General features: G+C 46.1%; 1 protein-coding gene across 2 annotated transcripts in view; it reads left to right on the plus strand.

The window, feature by feature from the left end:
• Nucleotides 1-13,238: 13,238 nt before the first annotated feature.
• The window catches only part of LOC142311974 (uncharacterized), a 49,692-nt gene continuing 41,668 nt past the window's right edge, over nucleotides 13,239-21,262 (plus strand). For both annotated transcript variants that reach the window (XM_075350841.1, XM_075350840.1), the window contains exons 1-3: nucleotides 13,239-13,351; nucleotides 17,306-17,429; nucleotides 17,509-17,606. In XM_075350841.1, coding sequence (XP_075206956.1) covers nucleotides 13,334-13,351; nucleotides 17,306-17,429; nucleotides 17,509-17,606 — 240 coding nt within the window. In that variant the 5' untranslated portion in view covers nucleotides 13,239-13,333. The remainder of the gene's footprint in view (nucleotides 13,352-17,305; nucleotides 17,430-17,508; nucleotides 17,607-21,262) is intronic.

Here is a 21,262-nt window from a genome sequence, read left to right on the forward strand (position 1 = left end):
CAAATTTCCTTTTCTTCAGAGTAGTTATATGGTCTTCCAATCTATGAATATTACCTCTAATGATTTTATCCCACTCCTCATATTCCTTGGATGCAGAAAATTTAGCCACCGAGGTTTTAATCTCTGAGATCTCATTTTTAAGATTATCCAAAACAACTTTCTCCTGTTCCACTATCAATGACATTAATGAAAAGGAACAGACAGATTTTATGGAGACTTGTGTCACATCCTTCCTTGTTCTTTTTATTTTCTCTTAACTTTATTTGTGGATATTCTGGCAGCCAATTATGGCACTCAAAAAAAAAACAAAAAAAACAAGGTTTTTCCTCTTCATATAAAATAAGGACATGCAGCGTTGGCGGGATTTAGTTAGGGATTTAATCATAGGTAGTTGAGATAGATAGGAGAGTGATAGTGTTGAATAGGGACGTTCAGTGTAAGAAATGCTGTGTGCCACAAATCGGCATTTCATGAAATAAACAGTGATTACTACTTGTGAATGCCTGCTAAAGAGTTGTCAGTGAACAATCTAAATAGGTATTTCTACTTATTACTGCCTACTCCAAATTTCACAGTGAACCACAGTTCTAGGTATTGCTACTTATTAGTGCCTGCTCCAAATTACCCAGTGAACCACATTTCTAGGTATTGGTACTTTTTAGTGCCTTCCCAATATTGCCATCTCAGGCATAAAATAAATAATTTATCTTTTTTGTCAGGTGTGGGCATAGGGGTGCGAAACATGTGTTTCAAAGGGGAAGAGTACATCAACAATGAGCAGTAAATCACAACGAGGTTGTGGTGGAAGGGTGAATATGAAGGGTGTTCGATGTGTATGTGGGGGACATTCTAATGTTAGTCAAAGCTCTACTGAACAAACATTGGCTCATCCTATCCCAAGAGAAATAAGAACAACTTACGTTTCTAGACAGCCTACTCCAGTAGATTTCTTTCGGAGCAGTACATCATTTCAGCTTCGAAATTAAGGTGATAAACAACATGTGCTAGAGTGGATGGCAAGCGCTCCATCAAGTGGCCCCTCCTCTTCCTGCACCTCAGCATTACACACAGTTCATTCCTCAGAGGTGGCACCCCAATTTCATTTGTTTCCGCCCACGTCACAAATCTCCAACCGGCAAACTGACTTTGGGGAACCACACATGGGTGAGTCTGCTGAGCTGCTAACATTCTATCTCATGGGCATCAAAGGTTAGCTCCAAAGATTCCCAGACTTTTAAGGAGGAAAGCATCTGCACCAATTTTTGTCAGTAGGGTCCGAGCAGGATCCTGACCCTCATCAACTGGTGAAGATGATGGTGAGACTCAGATACCTGAGATGCACGCATACTGTTCTGTAATGATGGGTTAGGAAGAGGAGGAGTGGGACAACATACATCATGACGATGAAGTTGTAGATCCCACTTGGGGTGAAGCCAGAGGCTCGCAACTGAGTAGCTCAGCAGAGGAAGAGGAGGAAGACAAGAAGGTTACGTTCGCAATTCCTGCACAAACACTTAGTGATGCAACTCTGAGAAGCACCGCATCCTCATACACAACTCTGGCTGTGGCCAGCAACGGTTGCGGTTCTGCAGTTCACAGGTAGGGTTACCTATCCTGCGCTTGTTTGAGACCGCATGACCCAACTTTCGTTATCTGCCATAGTTGTAAACAACAACTCAGTAGAGGCAAAAGTTCAAAAAATTTCACTACTACATTCATGAACCGGCACATGTGCAACCAACATGCATTACTATAGAAATCTTACTGCGCTAAAATGTGGACTACCGGGCCTATACAATCACCAGCCAACTGTCCAGCATCTTGCTCCTCCTGTGTCACTGTTGAAACTATTCTCAGACAAGTGTCCGTACACCGAACCTCGATTTGTTTAGCCGCTACAGTTGGGTGAGGGAGAGCTGTTATGGAAGTGACCATGTCTGGTGTTTTTGATCCATGTGAGACACCGAGCACACCACATGTTTCTCAATCCAGCATTACACCTCCCTCACAGTCCACCCATCGGTCGAGTACACCTCACTCCATCCTCTCTCAGCACAGCAGCCAGCCCTCGGTTAAACAGTTTTGGTCACGTAAAAGAACATTTCCTCTGACACAAAGAGCTTGAACTTCACCATATCTAAACTGTTGGCCATTGAAATGCTGCCTCTCTGGCCAGTGGATACAAACAGTTTCTGAAACCTGATGGCTGTTGCAGTCCCCCAGTACCAGTTGCCCAGTTGCCATTACTTCTCTAATAAAGCTGTGCCTGCGCTACACCATCACATCACAGACAGCATTACCTTTTCCTTGAAAAACTGTGTGTCTTCCAGGGTGCATTTCACCACTGACACCTGGACAAGCAAGCATGGCCAGGGGTGTTTCATCTCGCTGACTGGGCAGTGGGTTACTCTTCTGGCTGCGGGGGCAGGCGGGGAAGGGGCTGTTTCCCAAGTCTTGAAATCCCCAAGGCTAGTGGGACAAAGCTCTGGATCTACCACTTCCTCCACTACTTCTGCTTCTTTCACCTCCTCTAGGGCCTCAAACTGCACCCTCAACCTCTCCCTAAGGCTATGTTCATATTTCTGTTTTTTTCCATCAGTCACCTGCGTTGCTTGACGCTTGTGACCGATGTGTTGTACAACGGGTGACAAGAATTGTCATGAGAAAGCGGATTCCATTTGTGAAATGCTTTCAGTATAAAAACGAGAAAGAGAGCAATCAGCTGATCGCTCTCAAAAGCCGGCCGCCAGGGATCAGCTGATCGCTCTCAAAAGCCGGCGGCCGGCTATTATGAACGATCAGCTGATCTCCCGGCAGCCGGCTTTTATGAGAGCGAGCGTTCACAATAGCCGGCCGCCGAGTGATCAGCTGATCGTTCACAGAAGCCGGCCAATCAGCTGATCGTTCACAGAAGGCGGCCGCTTGGCGATCAGCTGATCACTCACAGAAGCCGGGCGATCAGCTGATCGTTCGGCTGCCGAGAGAGACATTGATTTGAATGATTAAACACAAGATCTGAGCATGCGCAGTGAAAACAAAAGGATTCATCTGCTCAAAAACGTTACATGCTGCGTTCCTGCTGCCCGACGGTCAGTCGTTCCACGACTGATCAGTTGGGCGGCGGATGCAACGCAAGGACATCAGTCGCAATCCGCCGCTCATACAAGTCTATGGGAACAATGGAATCCGCTAAAACTTATTGCGTTGTTAATCAGAGTGACTGATCCTAAACAACAGAAATGTGAACATAGTCTTAATGTAACACACGTTCCAAGAGTGCACAGAGAATCCCCCCACCTCCTTATGACTCAGCCAGGACTCAACCCTATCAGGTAGTGCTTAAATTAATATGCATTGGATAAGCAAGTCACACAGCTGCAGAGTTGTGGCAAGCTTTTCAGGCTCCGTTTGATAAATGGCTGTCTCTACTGAACCTGAAGCCAAGGAAGACCATGTGCGATAATGGTGCAAACCTGTTGGCAGCCATACGCCTGAGTGACATCACACATGTGCCTTGCATGGCTCACGTTCTCAACCTGGTTGTACAGAATTCCAAAGGCATGGTTAATGTGTGCTCTTTTCCACTGTTCACGCCCCATGGCTAATCGACTATTCGACTTGCAACACAACAAAGGTCTTTTGGCCCACCAGTTAACCGGTTGATATCTGAAGTATCAACACAGTGGAAATCCACTATGCACATGTTGCAGTGACTGTGGCAGCAACAGCAAGCCCTGGTGCACTATGCCATGAGTCATAGCCTGGGATACCCCAGTCCAGATGTGGGGCAAATCACAATTGCGGAGTGGGCACAGATGAAAGATCTCTGCACCCTCTTGGACAGTTTAGAAATGGCAACAAAGATTGTTAGCGCTGACGACGCCATTACTATTTCGCTCATCTACAGTGGGGGAAATAAGTATTTGATCCCTTGCTGATTTTGTAAGTTTGCCCACTGACAAAGACAAGAACAGTCTATAATTTTAATAATTTTATGGGTAGGTTAATTTGAACAGTGAGAGAATATCCAACATAAAATTCAGAAAATCACATTTATTTGCATTATGCAGAGATAAATAAGTATTTGATCCCCTAACAAGCATTAAGAGTTCTGGCTCCTACAGGCCAGTTAGATGCTCTTAATAAACTCGTTACCTGCATTAAAGACAGCTGTCTTAAATTGTCACCTGTAGAAAAGACTCCTGTGCACACATTCAATTAATCAGTCAGACTCTAACTGGGCAAGACCAAAGAGCTTTCTAAGGATGTCAGGGACAAGATAATAGACCTACACAAGGCTGAAATGGGCTAAAAAACCATAAGTAAGATGCTGGGTGAGAAGGAGACAACTGCTGGTGCAATAGTTAGAAAATGGATGAAATACAAAATGATTGTCAATCGACTTCGATCTGGGTTTCCATGCAAAATCTCACCTCGAGGAGTATCAAGGATCATGAGGAAGGTGAGAGATCAGCCTAAAACTACACGGGGGGAACTGGTTAATGATCTCAAGGCAGCTGGGACCACTGTCCCCAAGAAAACCATTGGTAACACATTATGCCATAATGACTTAAAATCCTGCAGTGCCCGCAAGTCCCACTGCTCAAGAAGGCACATGTGCAGGCCCATCTTAAGTTTGCCAATGAACACCTCGATGATTCTGAGAGTGATTAGGAGATGGTGCTGTGGTCAGATGAGACAAAAATTGAGCTCTTTGGCATTAACTCAACTCGCCGTGTTTGGAGGAAGAGAAATGCTGGCTATGATCCAAAGAACACTGTCCCCACTGTCAAGCATGGAGGTGGAAACATTATATTTTGAGTGTTTCCCTGCTAAGCGCACAGGACTACTTCACCGCATCAATGGGACAAGAGACGGAGCCATGTACTGTAAAATCCTGAGTGACAACCTCCTTCCCTCTGCCAGGACATTAAAAATGGGTCGTGTGTGGGTCTTGCAGCACGACAATGACTCAAAACATACAGCCAAGGCAACAAAGGAGTAGCTCATATAAAAGCACATTAAGATCATGGAGTGGCCTAGCCAGTCTTCTGACCTTAATCTCATAGAAAACTTATGGAGGGAGCTGAAGCTCCGAGTTGCTAAGCAACAGGCTTAAAATCTTAATGTTTTAGAAATGATCTGCAAAGAGGAGTGGACCAAAATTCCTCCTGACCCGTGTGCAAACCTCATCATCAACTACTATAAACGTCTGACTGCTGTGCTTGCCAACAAGGGTTTTTCCAGTAAGTATTAAGTCTTGTTTGCCAGAGGGATCAAATACTTATTTCTCTTTGCAAAATGAAATTACAGTTATATAATTTATACAATGTGATTTTCTGGATTTTATTTTGGAAATTCGACATCTCACTGTTAAAACTAACCTACCCTTATATACTGTTCATGTCTTTGTCAGTGGGCAAACTTACAAAATCAGCAAGGGATCAAATACTTATTTTAATATATTTCCCCCACTGCACATGTTGGAGCACACTTCGAATAGTCTGCAGGAGGACGTAGTGGTTCCAGAGGAAGAGGAGGAAGTAGAGGAGGATGAGGAAGGGATATCATTTTCTATAAGGTCTGGATAGTCATGCACTAGTGGGTGTCAGGGGAGGGTGGAGTCCATCGTTCGAGGTGTGCTTATGGTATCAGATTAGCAGGTAGCAAAGGTGCCGGAGCCGAGGAACAAATGGAGGAGGAGGTGATGACACAGAAAACCTAGGAGATGAAGAAGATCTTGATCCCGTCTCTGTTGTCTGTGGATGGTGGAAGGGAGTGAAGGAGGCAAGGTTGAGCATCATCCCGCCACCAACACAACATGGTCTTGGACCTCATGTAAGCGTTCGACACATGAACGCCTTCTTGTTGCTGTCACGCCTTGGTAGTTGTTGCTTGCCCGGCAGTCAGCGTTTTCTCAGAACGTGTCTCCAGCTCTGGCGGTGTATTGAAGGATAAGCGCATCTGAATGTCCCGTGAAAGTGTAAACTGCTTAACTTTTACAAAGATGAACAAGTCGTGTATGTGCAATGACTTTGCCACCCCAGACTGTGGACACTAAATGATGGAATAGTACCAGGGGTCTGGGAGCACCAGCCCTATGCCTGTCTGTTACCTTGCTGTCTCTGGTGGAGCTAGAAATACTGGTTCAGGCCTTGTTACACGGCTGGTCCTACGCATCCATTTTGCAGCGTTCGACTATTTGTAGACTGTGCCAATTATTGCCACTTTTCCTGTTGTCCGACCTTAATTGGAAATAGAAAAAAGCAATGTCCAGCAAGCCAACGAGTATAAAAATTCACTTGGTATTTTATTAAGAAAAAATTAAAAAAAAATTATTCCAAAGGATTACCATACATGCAGTAAAAGGCATGAGTGATGAAATATAATCCACTAAAGATAGACGAGACGCGTTTTGGCTACGCCTTCATCACAGTCATTGTGACATTGCTTTTGTCTATTTCCAAAAATTAAGGTCAGACAACAGGAAATTTGGCAATAATTGGCACAGTTTACATATAGTCGAACGCCTTTTACTGCCTGTATTGTAATCCTTTGAAATAATTAAAAAAAAAAATTCTTAATAAAGTACCAAGTAAATTTTTATACTCGTTGGCTCGCTGGACATTGCTTTTTTCTATATCTGGATTGAGGCATGGACTGCTGCCTGTTGGTCCGTTGCAGAGCCGTTCAATGAACTAGTCCATACAAGGCGATCTATCTATAATGGCAAGCTGGATTTTTCAAAAAAATTCTTAGAATTTTTGGAAATGTGGAGACTCTAAGTAGGGTCTCAAAATTGTGTCTTCCCTGTACTGGCAGAGGTGTGGGAACAAGCGGCCTAATCCTGTCACTCATCCACCTTTTCATTTTTTAAAATGGAAATGCCAAGCCACATCCTGTATATTGCAGGGAGCATACCTCACTGCTGTGCAAAGACACTATGGGGAAATGGGGGGGATTGATTCCATGGTCTCTGCTGTCAGCCTGAAATGTTTTTAAATATCAAGACAACAAGATGGGTCTACAAGCGGTGTCTTGTCTTGACTGTACTGGCAGGGGTGTGAGAGCACCAGCCCTGTACCTATCTCTCATCCATCTCAATATTTCCTATGTCAATAGTCTAGGGAGCTAATGGGTGTGTCAAAAAACTGAGGCTCCACTGTAAAACTTATTTTTTATGTTTTGGAAGCTTTTCGACCTTCCTGAAGGTGTGTTCTCTGCCTAAGGTTTGGCCTCCCATTGAATCCAATGGGTTTCAAAACATGTTCGGCGAACTGAACTTTGAAAGGGTCGCTCATCTCTATTGGTAAATAACAAACATGCATACTTTTACTTTTATCTAAGTGGTGGAAAAAAAATTCAGAAGTTTGTCGAAAAAAACCAATAGCTCTATTGTCGCCATTTTTCAAGACCCGTAGTGTCTCAGTCAGGGCTGTGGAGTCGGTAAGCCAAACCTGCGACTCCAATTCCTCAATTTCCCTTGCACCGACTCTGACTCCCACATATATTGTTTATATTTAAGTGAAAAATGTATTGTAGTACAATGTGAACATCAGACATTTAATCACTTTTATGATACAATAATCAAGTTATTTAGATAGAACATAAAATATATTTATTGGAATACAACTTTAGAACAAAAACTGTAATAAATTGTAAATATGTAATACAATATGTAATATGGATTACATATATATATATATATATATATATATATATATATATATATATACAGTTAGGTCCAGAAATATTTGGACAGTGACACAATTTTCGCGAGTTGGGCTCTGCATTCCACCACATTGGATTTGAAATGAAACCTCTACAACAGAATTCAAGTGCAGATTGTAACGTTTAATTTGAAGGTTTGAACAAAAATATCTGATAGAAATTGTAGGAATTGTCACATTTCTTTACAAACACTCCACATTTTAGGAGGTCAAAAGTAATTGGACAAATAAACCAAACCCAAACAAAATATTTTTATTTTCAATATTTTGTTGCGAATCCTTTGGAGGCAATCACTGCCTTAAGTCTGGAACCCATGGACATCACCAAACGCTGGGTTTCCTCCTTCTTAATGCTTTGCCAGGCCTTTACAGCCGCAGCCTTCAGGTCTTGCTTGTTTGTGGGTCTTTCCGTCTTAAGTCTGGATTTGAGCAAGTGAAATGCATGCTCAATTGGGTTAAGATCTGGTGATTGACTTGGCCATTGCAGAATGTTCCACTTTTTTGCACTCATGAACTCCTGGGTAGCTTTGGCTGTATGCTTGGGGTCATTGTCCATCTGTACTATGAAGCGCCGTCCGATCAACTTTGCGGCATTTGGCTGAATCTGGGCTGAAAGTATATCCCGGTACACTTCAGAATTCATCCGGCTACTCTTGTCTGCTGTTATGTCATCAATAAACACAAGTGACCCAGTGCCATTGAAAGCCATGCATGCCCATGCCATCACGTTGCCTCCACCATGTTTTACAGAGGATGTGGTGTGCCTTGGATCATGTGCCGTTCCCTTTCTTCTCCAAACTTTTTTCTTCCCATCATTCTGGTACAGGTTGATCTTTGTCTCATCTGTCCATAGAATACTTTTCCAGAACTGAGCTGGCTTCATGAGGTGTTTTTCAGCAAATTTAACTCTGGCCTGTCTATTTTTGGAATTGATGAATGGTTTGCATCTAGATGTGAACCCTTTGTATTTACTTTCATGGAGTCTTCTCTTTACTGTTGACTTAGAGACAGATACACCTACTTCACTGAGAGTGTTCTGGACTTCAGTTGATGTTGTGAACGGGTTCTTCTTCACCAAAGAAAGTATGCGGCGATCATCCACCACTGTTGTCATCCGTGGACGCCCAGGCCTTTTTGAGTTCCCAAGCTCACCAGTCAATTCGTTTTTTCTCAGAATGTACCCGACTGTTGATTTTGCTACTCCAAGCATGTCTGCTATCTCTCTGATGGATTTTTTCTTTTTTTTCAGCCTCAGGATGTTCTGCTTCACCTCAATTGAGAGTTCCTTAGACCGCATGTTGTCTGGTCACAGCAACAGCTTCCAAATGCAAAATCACACACCTGTAATCAACCCCAGACCTTTTAACTACTTCATTGATTACAGGTTAATGAGGGAGACGCCTTCAGAGTTAATTGCAGCCCTTAGAGTCCCTTGTCCAATTACTTTTGGTCCCTTGAAAAAGAGGAGGCTATGCATTACAGAGCTATGATTCCTAAACCCTTTCTCCGATTTGGATGTGAAAACTCTCATATTGCAGCTGGGAGTGTGCACTTTCAGCCCATATTATATATATATATAATTGTATTTCTGAACATGTTTTTGTAAACAGCTAAAATAACAAAACTTGTGTCACTGTCCAAATATTTCTGGCCCTGACTGTATACTGTATATATGTAATCTATATTACATAGTGTATTACATATCTACAATTTATTACAGTATGTAATAAACTATGTGAGTGGCAAAAAACAGTTTTCAACAAAAGCATACTGAATAACATTTGTGCAGTCTATGAATTTGTTCTAAGAAATAGTATCGCCTCCATCAGATCCTTCTTCATAGATGACCTCAAATCTGACCTAATAATTTCAAGGCTAGTGAACAACCTCTCTACACTAAAGGGGGCTTTACACGTAGCGACATCCAAGCGATGTCGCTCGTGAAAGCACCCGCCCCCGTCGTTTGTGTGTCACGGGCAAATCGCTGCCCGTGGCGCACAATATCGTTAGGAGCCGTCACACGGACTTACCTGCCTAGCGCCGTCGCAGTGGCCAGAAAACCGTCTCCTTTCTAAGGGGGCGGTTCGTGCGGCGTCATAGCAGCATCACTAAGCGGCTGCCCAATAGAAACGGAGGGGCGGAGATGAGCGGCCGTAACATCCCGCCCACCTCCTTCCTTCCTCATTGCTGGCGGCCGCAGGTAAGCTGTAGTTCGTCGTTTCCGAGGTGTCACACATAGCGATGTGTGCTTCCTCGGGAACGACGAATATCCTGCGTTCTCAACAATCAACGATTTTTTGAAAAGGAACGACGTGTCAACTATGGACGATTTGGTGAGTATTTTCCATCGTTAACGGTCGCTCGTTGGTGTCACACGCAACGACGTCGCTAACGACGCCGGATGTGCGTCACGGAATCCGTGACCCCGGCGATATATAGCGTTAGATATGTCGTTGCGTGTAACGGGGCCTTAAGGCTATGTGTGCACGATGGTTTTTTTGACGCTGCGTTTTTTGGCTTCTAAAAACGCACAAAAACACAAAAAAACGCACCCGCGGCAAAAGCGCGCAAAAAAACACACCGGTAAAAACGCATGCGTTTTACCGCATTTTGGTGTGTGTTTTGCTGCGTTTTTCTGCATTTTTCCAATGCATTGCAAGGGGGAAAAACGCAAAAAAATGCAGGAAAGAATGGACATGTCCATTTTTTTTAAGCTCAAAGACGCAGCTTAAAAAAAAGGTTGCGTGCTGACAGCAAAAATGAAAACTCATAGACTTTGCTGGGGAAGCAAAGTCATGCAGTTTTGAGCCCAAAAGCGCACCCAAAAAAACGTGCAAAAACGCCGTGAAAAACGCACTGTGCGCACACTTAGTCTAACTTGGGTTGGAGGCAAAGCCGTAACCACATGGGCAACATCTCTAACAATTTCCGGGTATAAAGGAAATGCCTCATGCACAGTCAGTTTTGATGAACGGTTGAATTTTTCTATTTCTTTGAGAGCAAGTGAAAAATGTTGCTGAAATATGGTCAATCTGCTTGCTATAGGAGACGGAGTGAAATCTTTTTCCTTGCGGCAATGGTTTGCCTGCTCCATTTCATCCAAATACTTGTCAAAGTTAAACTCATCTGATGAGGATGAAGATTTGGCAGCAGTAGCACTGTCAGGACCTAAGTCCTCTTGCGCCTGGCAGTCCTGTAGGCCACTCATCCTAACTGCTACCTCAGTCAGAGCTTCTTTTCCTTTAGTAAGCTGTTGATCATCAAGCAGTATACGATGACTTGGGTCCACATAAACAGCTGCCAGAAGAATGTTATTTTCCAATAGCTGTGTCTCTCTCCATTTCATTGAAGCAGAAATGCCATCTGCGAGTAAACCTCGTCTTTGGAACAGGCAAAATATCAAGTTCTTCCACTCCCTTATGAAAATGCCAGGAGTTAAATCCTCAGCTTGTAATGTTTTAGTCACGGTAAATGGGTGATTAAGCAATTCCTTCAATTCAGCCACCTGTGTCCATTGACCTTCATTTAGGGTTACCTGAGGGTTCGCCATATCTATAGGAAATGGTTTTATTTCAAGCAATCGCTCAATCATTAAATAAGTGCTGCCCCATCGAGTGGCTTGATCGACAATTGCCCCTTTCCCAGACTCGTCTCTTCAAGATGGAATCAATTTTAGGGGTCTGGCAGCAATAACCAATTTCCTCACTTTTCCAATCAGATTTCCAGCATGTCCCTCTCGCAGACTATCTCTTATTGCCAGCTGCAGCGTGTGCACAACACAGCACATGTGATGAATATGACAGTGTTTTGAAGCCGCTTCAAAAAGATCATCTAATTCTAAAGTATCATTTTGCTGTTCTTCTGTTGTAATATCTGTTTGTTCCTCAGTTACATGAACAGCACTCTGGCCTTCCATCTCTAACATACTAAATCCTAATTTTTCTTCTAGCTGTTGTTCATTACTCTCATTCATCAGTTTAATTGTACTTATGTTTGAAGCATTGTCCATTACAATAGCAAGAACCTGTTCTTTTTTGTTCGTAATCTTGCAGAACTTTTTCCACTGGAGAAACTGGAGGCCTCAAAAATGGATCCTCACAAAGAATGAGCATGTCAGTTTGTGTGGCATTTTTCTAATCTGCTTTTGCTATTGAAAACATTATCTATGAGCTCAAAAACCTTTCAGGTGATGTGTTTTTTTAAAAAACTGATCTGCTTTTGCAGCTGAAAAACGTATTCTCAAAAAAAGGCAGCAAAAACGCTGTGTGTGAATGTTACCCAATTTATTATATATTTTAGTAGTTGGAGTCGGTCCATATTATACCAACTCCGACTCCATCAAAATGAACACCGACTCCGACTCCACAGCCCTGGTCTCAGTGACAGTTTTGTTTTTGTTTTTTTCATTTTGATCTGACTTTTTCAATTACACTACTTTTGTGAACATGCTATGTTTTGATTGGCTGTTATGGCATTATAGTGCAATCACTGTTCTGAAGAATTCAAGCAAAGGAAGAAAGGCGGCATCTCACCATTGTGCAATGTTGCGGCTGCCAAAAACCATAAGTTTGCTGTTTTGAATTTTTTTCCTGCTACGCCGTGTACCGATTAGATTAATTGATTTTATATTTTGATAGGGGATTTTTGAATGCGGCAATACCAAATATGTATTGTTTTTATTTTCAATTTGGTAAAAGGGGGGGTGATTTGAACTTTTATTTTTTTTTTATTTTTTCATATTTTAATTTTTTTTTTTTTTATTTTTTTTTATTTTATTATGACTCCTGAGTCCAATCATTTGTGCTGATCAAAGCAATATTGCAGCATTCCTCTGATCCGCAAAAATGCAGTGCTCCTATGATCCCTGGCACTCTGTCGGCTCTTGCAGGAAGTGAGTCACGGTAGCATAAGGGGTCATCAGCTGACCCTGGGCTACAATGGTGCCCAGTGATTGCGTCATGGGGCCGCCAATGGTGGCGGGGAATGGAGCGATCCGTGCCTCGTCCATAAAATGCACAATCCGATTTTAACAGCATGACCTAAGTGGTTAGCAGGCATGGGATCCACCCTCTCCTGTTACCCACACGTCTGCTGATCGGATCAGCAGACATGTGCAGGGATTACCATAGGCTCACCGCTGGGCAGACACAACCTTTGATTGTATATATAATTCCAAGGTCATGGAGGGGTTAATGTTCTATCATTATCTGTTACTGACGGCTCTGGTTCTGGCACAATATTCTGTGATAAATCTCTGTCTGTGACTATATTTGGATTGTGTGTTATACCGGGGGCAGGACGGGGCCAGGACTGGATGTAGTGACCATGTGAAGCCGGTAACAGCTCCGGAGATTTCTTACATGGGATCTTTCTGATGTTACATCGCTATCTTCTCCCCATTCAGGTCCCTACAATATCGGATCCTCTCAGATCTTCTATATAGGACAATTTTCCTGATTGACCCATCAAGGATGGATAGGGACAGGGACAAAATGGCGGAGAGGATATTACACCTCACCCTAGAGATCCTCTTCCGGCTTACTGGAGAGGTGAGAGATTCTGATGACGTCACATTACACCATTCTTATCTATGGGAATAACAGATGGACAGAACTGGAGAGGTGAGGACTCTGGAAATGTCTGTAGTGAGATTTATTAATGTGTCTCTCCATAACCAGGATTACACAGTAGTGAAGAAGACCTCTAGTGATCGCTGTCAGGACCCTGTGTCTGAGGGATGGGGAAGGCCCCTGAGCCCAATCACGGGGCCTCCACCTCACCCCCTGATACATGAGGACATCAATGACCAGAAGATCCTAGAACTCACCTACAAGATGATTGAGCTTCTGACTGGAGAGGTGACACTGCTGGGACATTATCATACCTCCCAACTTTTAAAGAAGGAAAAGAGGGACAAAGTTTGCGTCGCGCGTAGCGCGCCGCGGCAAATTTTTAGGCCACGCCCCCTAACCACACCCATTTCACAGTCACGCCCATATCCACTCCCCATCCACACCCATTCAGCACAAACACGCAGGCAGCCGGCGGGCCTCCAGCACGGACACGCAAGCAGCCGGCGGGCCTCCAGCACGGACACGCAGGCAGCCGGCGGGCCTCCAGCACGGACACGCAGGCAGCCGGCGGGCCTCCAGCACGGACACGCAGGCAGCCGGCGGGCCTCCAGCACGGACACGCAGGCAGCCGGCGGGCCTCCAGCACGGACACGCAGGCAGCCGGCGGGCCTCCAGCACGGACACGCAGGCAGCCACAGTGAGGCGGCCGGTCGCCCGCACAGTGAGGCGGCCGGTCGCCTTCACAGACAGGCGGCCGGCCGCCTTCACAGACAGGCGGCGGGCCGCCCGCACAGAGAGGCGGCCAGCCGCCCGCACAGAGAGGCGGCCGGCTGCCCGCACAATGAGGCGGCGGGCCGCCCGCACAGACAGGCGGCGGGGGGCGCCCGCACAGACAGGCGGCAGGGGGGCGCCCGCACAGACAGGCGGCAGGGGGGCGCCCGCACAGACAGGCGGCAGGGGGGCGCCCGCACAGACAGGCGGCAGGGGGGCGCCCGCACAGACAGGCGGCGGGGGGCGCCCGCACAGACAGGCGGCGGGTGGCGCCCGCACAGACAGGCGGCAGGGGGGCGCCCGCACAGACAGGTGGCGGGCCGACCGCACAGACAGGCGGCCGGCCGACCGCACAGACAGGCGGCCGGCCGACCGCACAGACAGGCTCCGGCCGGGGGTGAGGGGGGAGGGAGGGAAATCAGCGCTGGGGAGATTAGTTTACTGTACCAGCAGCAGCACAGGCAGCGCTCCTCTCTATGCCACGTCTACTAGGATGGTAGGAGGGAAAAGCAGGGAGGCGGAGAGAGAGTGGGTGGGCGGAGCCCGGGAGCCGGCCGTCCCGCCCGTGGCAACGGGACAAACAACGTAAAGCGTGAAAGTCCCGCTGTATCCGGGACGGTTGGGAGGTATGCAGCATGTTAGAATGTGTACATAAGATCCCGCTGGTGGTGGCCGCAGCTTATAGGCCCCAAATCTGGTGACAGGTTCCCTTTAAAGTGAACCTGTCAGGTGCAATCTGCACTCAGAGCCAGGAGCAGTTCTGGGCACATATTGCTAATCCCTGCCTAACCGTCCCTGTATACACTAGCATAGATAAAGAGATCAAGAACAAATATTTTTAAAGATCTTATATCTTATGCTAATGAGCGCGGGGACTAGTCCGAAGGGCGTTACTTCACTTGGCTAGTCGGCTCGCATAGCATGTTAGCATGTTATTACGCCCCTGTGTGAGTACTAATACGCTATGTGAGCCGACTAGCCAAGTGAAGTAACGCCCTTGGGACTAGTCCCCGCGCTAATTAGCATAAGATATAAGCTCTTTAAAAATACTTTTTCTATAGCTGCCTTTATCTATGCTAGTGTATACAGGGACAGTTAGGCAGGGATTAGCAATATGCACCCAGAACTGCTCCTGGCTCTGAGTGCAGATTGCACCTGATAGGTTCCCTTTAAAGGGAAACTGTCACCAGAAATTTAGCAAAAAAAATAAAAGATTCCCCTCTGCAGCTCCTGGGCTGCATTCTGGAAAGGTTCCTGTTGTTATTGTGCCCCCTTTGAGACCTAAAATAATACTTTATGAAGTCTTACCTTTTTGTATGCAAATCTGTTTTTATGGTCACGGGGGCGGGCTGCCTGGCGTCCGTTATTCCCCCTCCTGCCGCTGTACGCCGTCCCCCATTGCTCATTTCCATACATGAGGACGCCTTCCTCATGTAACTGTCCTCCTGAAGTTTTGTGCATGCCCAGTGCCACTCTCGCGGGACTGAGCACTGTGCAAAGTGTGAACGCTTTTGAGGTGATTGCGCAGACGCGAGATTATGGGCGGCGCTGTGATTGTCATCAGCAGCGTCATCCAAGTACCTGCCCATAATCTTGTGCCCGCGCTTCTCACTCTGCCTCCACCGTTATGCGCAAGCACTGGCCATATGAACCACGTTACCTATTACCATGGGCGCGAGATTATGGGCGGCGCTGTGATTGTCATCAGCAGCGTCATCCAAGTACCCACCCATAATCTCGTGCCCGCGCTTCTCACTCTGCCTCCACCGTTATGCGCAAGCACTGGCCATATGAACCACGTTACCTATTACCATGGGCGCGAGATTATGGGCGGCGCTGTGATTGTCATCAGCAGCGTCATCCAAGTACCTGCCCATAATCTCGTGCCCGCGCTTCTCACTCTGCCTCCACCGTTATGCGCAAGCACTGTCCATATGAACCATGTTACCTATTACCGTGGGCGCGAGATTATGGGCGGCGCTGTGATTGTCATCAGCAGCGTCATCCAAGTACCTGCCCATAATCTCGTGCCCGCGCTTCTCACTCTGCCTCCACCGTTATGCGCAAGCACTGTCCATATGAACCATGTTACCTATTACCGTGGGCGCGAGATTATGGGCGGCGCTGTGATTGTCATCAGCAAAGTCATCCAAGTACCCGCCCATAATCTCGTGCAAGCGGTAATAGGTAACATGGTTCATATGGCCAGCACTTGCGCATAACGGTGGAGTCAGAGGGAAAAGTGCGGGCACGAGATTATGGCCGGGTACTTGGTTAACGCTGTTGATGACAATCACAGCGCCGCCCATAATCTCGTGCCTGCGCAATCACCTGAAAAAGCGTTCACATGCGCAAATCTTCGGGAGGACAGTTACATGAGGAAGGCGTTCTTGTGTATGTAAATGAGCAATGGGGGACTGCGTAAAGCGGCAGGAGGGGGAATAACGGACGCCAGACAGCCCGCCCCCGTGACCATAAAAACACATTTGCATACAAAAAGGTAAGACTTCATAAAGTATTTTTGTAGGTCTCAAAGGGGGCACAATAACAACAGGAACCTTTCTAGAAGCAGCCCAGGAGCTGCAGAGGGGAATCTATTACTTTTATTGTGAAATTTCTGCTGACATGTTCCCTTTAACTGGTAGGGCAGCCAGGATAAAGCAGAGCTGAAGCTGTTGGGAAGCTAGGACCCAGCAGCTCTGCTCCACAGGCAGGAGACCACTGATCGGTAAGCTAATAGAAGCCTGCAGATGTCACTCTGCATAGGTTATTACTGGCCAGTGCTATCTGCAGGAGAGAGAAGTGCTGATTGCACGGTCTCCTCAGCTTCCTGATCCCCGTGTATCTGCAGCAGTGAGAAGCCGCACACGGGGAATCAGAGAACAGCTGCAGACAAACGCAGGCTCCAGGACTGGGGGGGGTCGGCTCTGGGGGAGGGGGGATCGCTCTGCTGCAGGGAGGGGTCGCTCTGCTGCAGGGGGTGATTCATACCTCAGCAGCAGTCACAGGAGTAGGTGCGCGGTCGGCTCTGTAATGAATAGAAGGGAGAAACAGCGAGGCGGGGCTACAGTGGGTGGGTGGAGCCCGGGATAAACAGCCTCACGGGCGGGACCCGGGATCAAAGGCTCAGAAGAGGGACTGTCCCGCTGTATCCGGGACGGTTGGGAGGTATGCATTATACAGTAACGCTATGAAGGGATCGGGGGATGACGGTATCATTGTATGTGTCAGTTTCCTATAGGGTGTCAGGATGTCGCCGTCTATTTCTCTATGGAGGAGTGGGAGTATTTAGAAGGACACCAAGATCTGTACAAGGACGTCATGATGGAGGATCCCCAGCCCCTCACATCACCAGGTAATAGGACTAAATACACACGGCCTATAATTATCTGTATGTAAAGAATGAATTCAGTCCCTGTATGTGTTTCCTGCAGCTCTATCCAGTGAGAGGACAACACCAGAGAGATGTCCCCGTCCTCTTCTTCCACAGGATTGTAAACAAGAAAATCCCGATGTTCCTCAGGATGATCAGGTAGATGGAGAGAAGGTGTCATGAGATCTCCCTATGATGTGTAGACGGCTGTGAAGGTCTTGTGTTCAGTCTTGTTTTATCCACCAGTATTATACACTGAATGGCCAGTTTATTAAAGACCCATGACCGATACCTGCCAACTTTCAAAGATGGGAAAGAGGGACAAAATATGCGGCGCAAAAATATTCCAAATGCAGTGAAATTGCTAAACAAAGTGTAATTGCACAATTGTTTTTTGTGTTTTTTTTTTTTATTTACAATGGTCACTATATGGTATTACTGACATGGCATTATGATTCCCAAGGTCAGTACGAGTTCATAGATGCCAAAGATGTATAGTTTTACTTTTATCTAAATAGTGAAAAAAAATTCAGAAGTTTGTACAAAAAAAAACCCAACAGAATAGCGCTTTTGTCTCCATTTTCCCATAGCGTTCTCATTTTTTGGGATCTGGGGCTCAGTGATGGCTTATTTTTTTCATACTCAGCTGCGTTTTTAGGAATACCATTTTTGGGTAGATGTGACCAATGTTTTGGTGTTTGAATTTTATTTCTCGCCACGCCGTACCATGTACCGATTAGAGTACCGTAATTGATTTTATATTTTGATAGATGGCAATGCCAGATGTGAGTATTTTATTTGTTTTCTTTTCAATGGGGCAAAAGGGGGTTATTTGAACTTTTTAGGTTTTTTTTATATTTTTTAAAACTCGTTTTTTAACTTTTTTTTACTGTTTTTACTGGTAATGATTACACTATTCGATCACTTGTTGCTTCAGCATCATCACCAGCATCACTCTGATCAGCAGAAATGCTGCTCTCTTGTGAATGTTGGCACTCTTCTGACATTCACAGGAAGTGAGTCATAACAGCGACGAGGTCATCAGCTGACCCCCCTTCCCCACCATTGTCATGACAACACATCAGCATCCCATGATCGCGTCACAGGGACACCAATGGTGACGGGGAACAGAGTAGTCCCCACCAGAGCGCATTAGTTGTGCTGTTAGATTTGACAGTGCAATCTAAGGGGTTAACAGGTACGCTGTTAGCTGCACATGTCTGCTGATCAGATCAGCAGACATGTGCAGGGATGAATACGGGCTCACCACGTGAGCCCACGGTAATGGGAGAGAGGGACCTAGGTCATATATATACATCCTAGGTCGTGAAGGGGTTAATAATATATATTTACACACATATGTTTTTCACTGAATTTGTCACCAAAATGCTGATAAAAAAAAATCCTTGGTTGTTTTCCATATTTTCTACTGGGCCCTGTACCAGTCTCCCTAGGAGCTGCACTTACAGAGAGAAGACACTGGCCGAGCTGAACTGGGTGTGCAGCTAGGATCCAGCGGCAGGAGACCATGTTATTGCTAATAGAAGCATCGGCCGATGCTTCTTTCTCTGCATATTAGTGGCCAAGTGCTGTGCACCTGCAGGAGAGGAGACAGGTGATGATGACCCCACTGTGTCCCCCTCAATGTCCTGATTTCCCATGTGCCTGCAGCAGTGAGTAGGAAACACAAGGGGAGTCAGAGAAAACAGCTAGAAGTGCACAGACTCTGGTGCTGGGGTTGCAGCTCTGGGGTGAGTCTTAGGGGCACTTTGCACACTACGACATCGCAAGCCGATGCTGCAATGCCGTGCGCGATAGTCCCCGCCCCCGTCACAGGACGCAGGTAGGAGATGTTCCTCGCTCCTGCCGCTTCACACACAGCGATGTGTGCTGCCGCAGGAACGAGGAACAACATCGTAACATCGGTATTTCACAATTAATGTAAATGACCGACGCTACACTAATGATACGATTACGACGCTTTTGCGCTCGTTAATCGTATCATAAAGGATTTACACACTACGATGACGACAGCGACGCCGGATGTGCGTCACTTTCGATTTGACCCCACCGACATCGCACCTGCGATGTCGTAGTGTGCAAAGTGCCCCTTTCACTCCTGCAGTATTTGCTGTAGTGCGCTCGGCTCTGTACTGCAGCTGCTCACACTGAGAAGCTACTCACGTGTAAGGATGGTAGGAGATAGCAACCGCGAGGTGGGGGGCAGAGCCTGAAAGACACGGGACACATGGCTCACTGCTTGGACAGCATGTTTGAGCCTCAAAAATGGGACAGTCCCGCTGTATCCAAGACGGTTGGGAGCTATGCATGACCGTGTAGTGCAGCATATAATTAAGTGATCAGTGTTCAGAATATCAAAATTGAACAATCTGAATGACTTCCAACACTGGTCACTGGTTCTAGATTAGCCTGGACCAGTATTGCAAAAATTGCCAATTTGAGGATTTGTACATGTACAGAGTATAATGAATGGTGTGATCATGGTAAAATATCCAGTGATATCGGATCCTCTGGATGTAAACATCTCATCATTGAGGTATCTGCAGCTGAATACAATGATGGTGATCATCTAATGTATTAATATATTAGAACGCAATCATCGTTCATTAGCACAGATGGGTTATAGCAGACAACAAGATCCAGTGTCATTGCTGTCTAAGGGAAAAAGAAATAAAGTAAACTTGATTGAACAAAAGAGAGAAAAAAAAAGATTACTGAGCAGTAAAAAACATTGGTTGATTCCACTTTGCTGCTGTATCCTGATGATGGAAGGGTCAAAATTGAACAAAGGCAGCAGAAATCCATGTATCCTTCCTTTCAGGTGGTGGTGGTGTAATGGTGTGGGGAATGTTTCCTGAGCTGGGTCCACAGATAACTTCCTTTGCCGAGCTGCAGGGCTGACCCTCTGTAACTCCTTCCTACCCAGCTACAGGGATGACTCTGTTACTCTCTCCTACCCAGCTGCAGGGATGACCCTCTGTAATTTCCCCCTGCACAGCTGCTGGGTTGACCCTTTGTAACTCTTGACTGTCCAGCTGCATGGCTACCCCTTACCCAGCTGCAGGACTAACCCTCTGTAACTCTACCCCTGCCCAGCTGCAGGACTGTCCCTCTATAACTGTCCCCTGATCAGCTGAAGGATTTACCCTCTGTAATTCTCCCCTTCCCAGCTGCAGGGCTGACCCTCTGTAACTTTCCCCTGTCCAGCTCCAGGGCTGACCCTCTGTAACTCTCCCCTGCCTGGCTTCAATGCTGACCCTCTGTAACTCTCCCCTGTCCAGCTGCAGGGCTGACCCTCTGTAACTCTCCCCTGTCCAGCTGCAGGGCTGACCCTCTGTAACTCTCCCCTGCCCAGCTGCAGGGCTGACCCTCTGTAACTCTCCCCTGCCCAGCTGCAGGGCTGACCCTCTGTAACTCTATCCTGACCAGCTGCCTTTTCTCCTATAACTTTCAGTAAAGGAATTACAGTGATCCATTTAATGACAGTACTTTCCATCAGGGTCCTGTAATAACAGTATATTCTGCAGCTCCACAAGTGAAGCTTTATGTCACAAACAATACTCTCCAGGAGGTGTCGGGATCTTCCACTTCTTTATATCAGGAACATGAGATTACTTTTTCTTGCCTCCTCGGCCTTCACAGTCCTCAGATCTTAGTCCTATAGAGCATCTCTGGGACGAGGTAGAATGGGATGTTCAGTGCCTGTCAGCTCCTTAGTGTAATTTTCGGTAAATGTAAGAAGCTTTCATGTCCCCATGGGCCTGTAATCCTGCAGAACTATTTCATCACCTGGA

This window comes from Anomaloglossus baeobatrachus, chromosome 5, assembly GCF_048569485.1.
Source record: "Anomaloglossus baeobatrachus isolate aAnoBae1 chromosome 5, aAnoBae1.hap1, whole genome shotgun sequence".
NCBI classification, from domain to species: Eukaryota; Metazoa; Chordata; class Amphibia; order Anura; family Aromobatidae; genus Anomaloglossus; species Anomaloglossus baeobatrachus.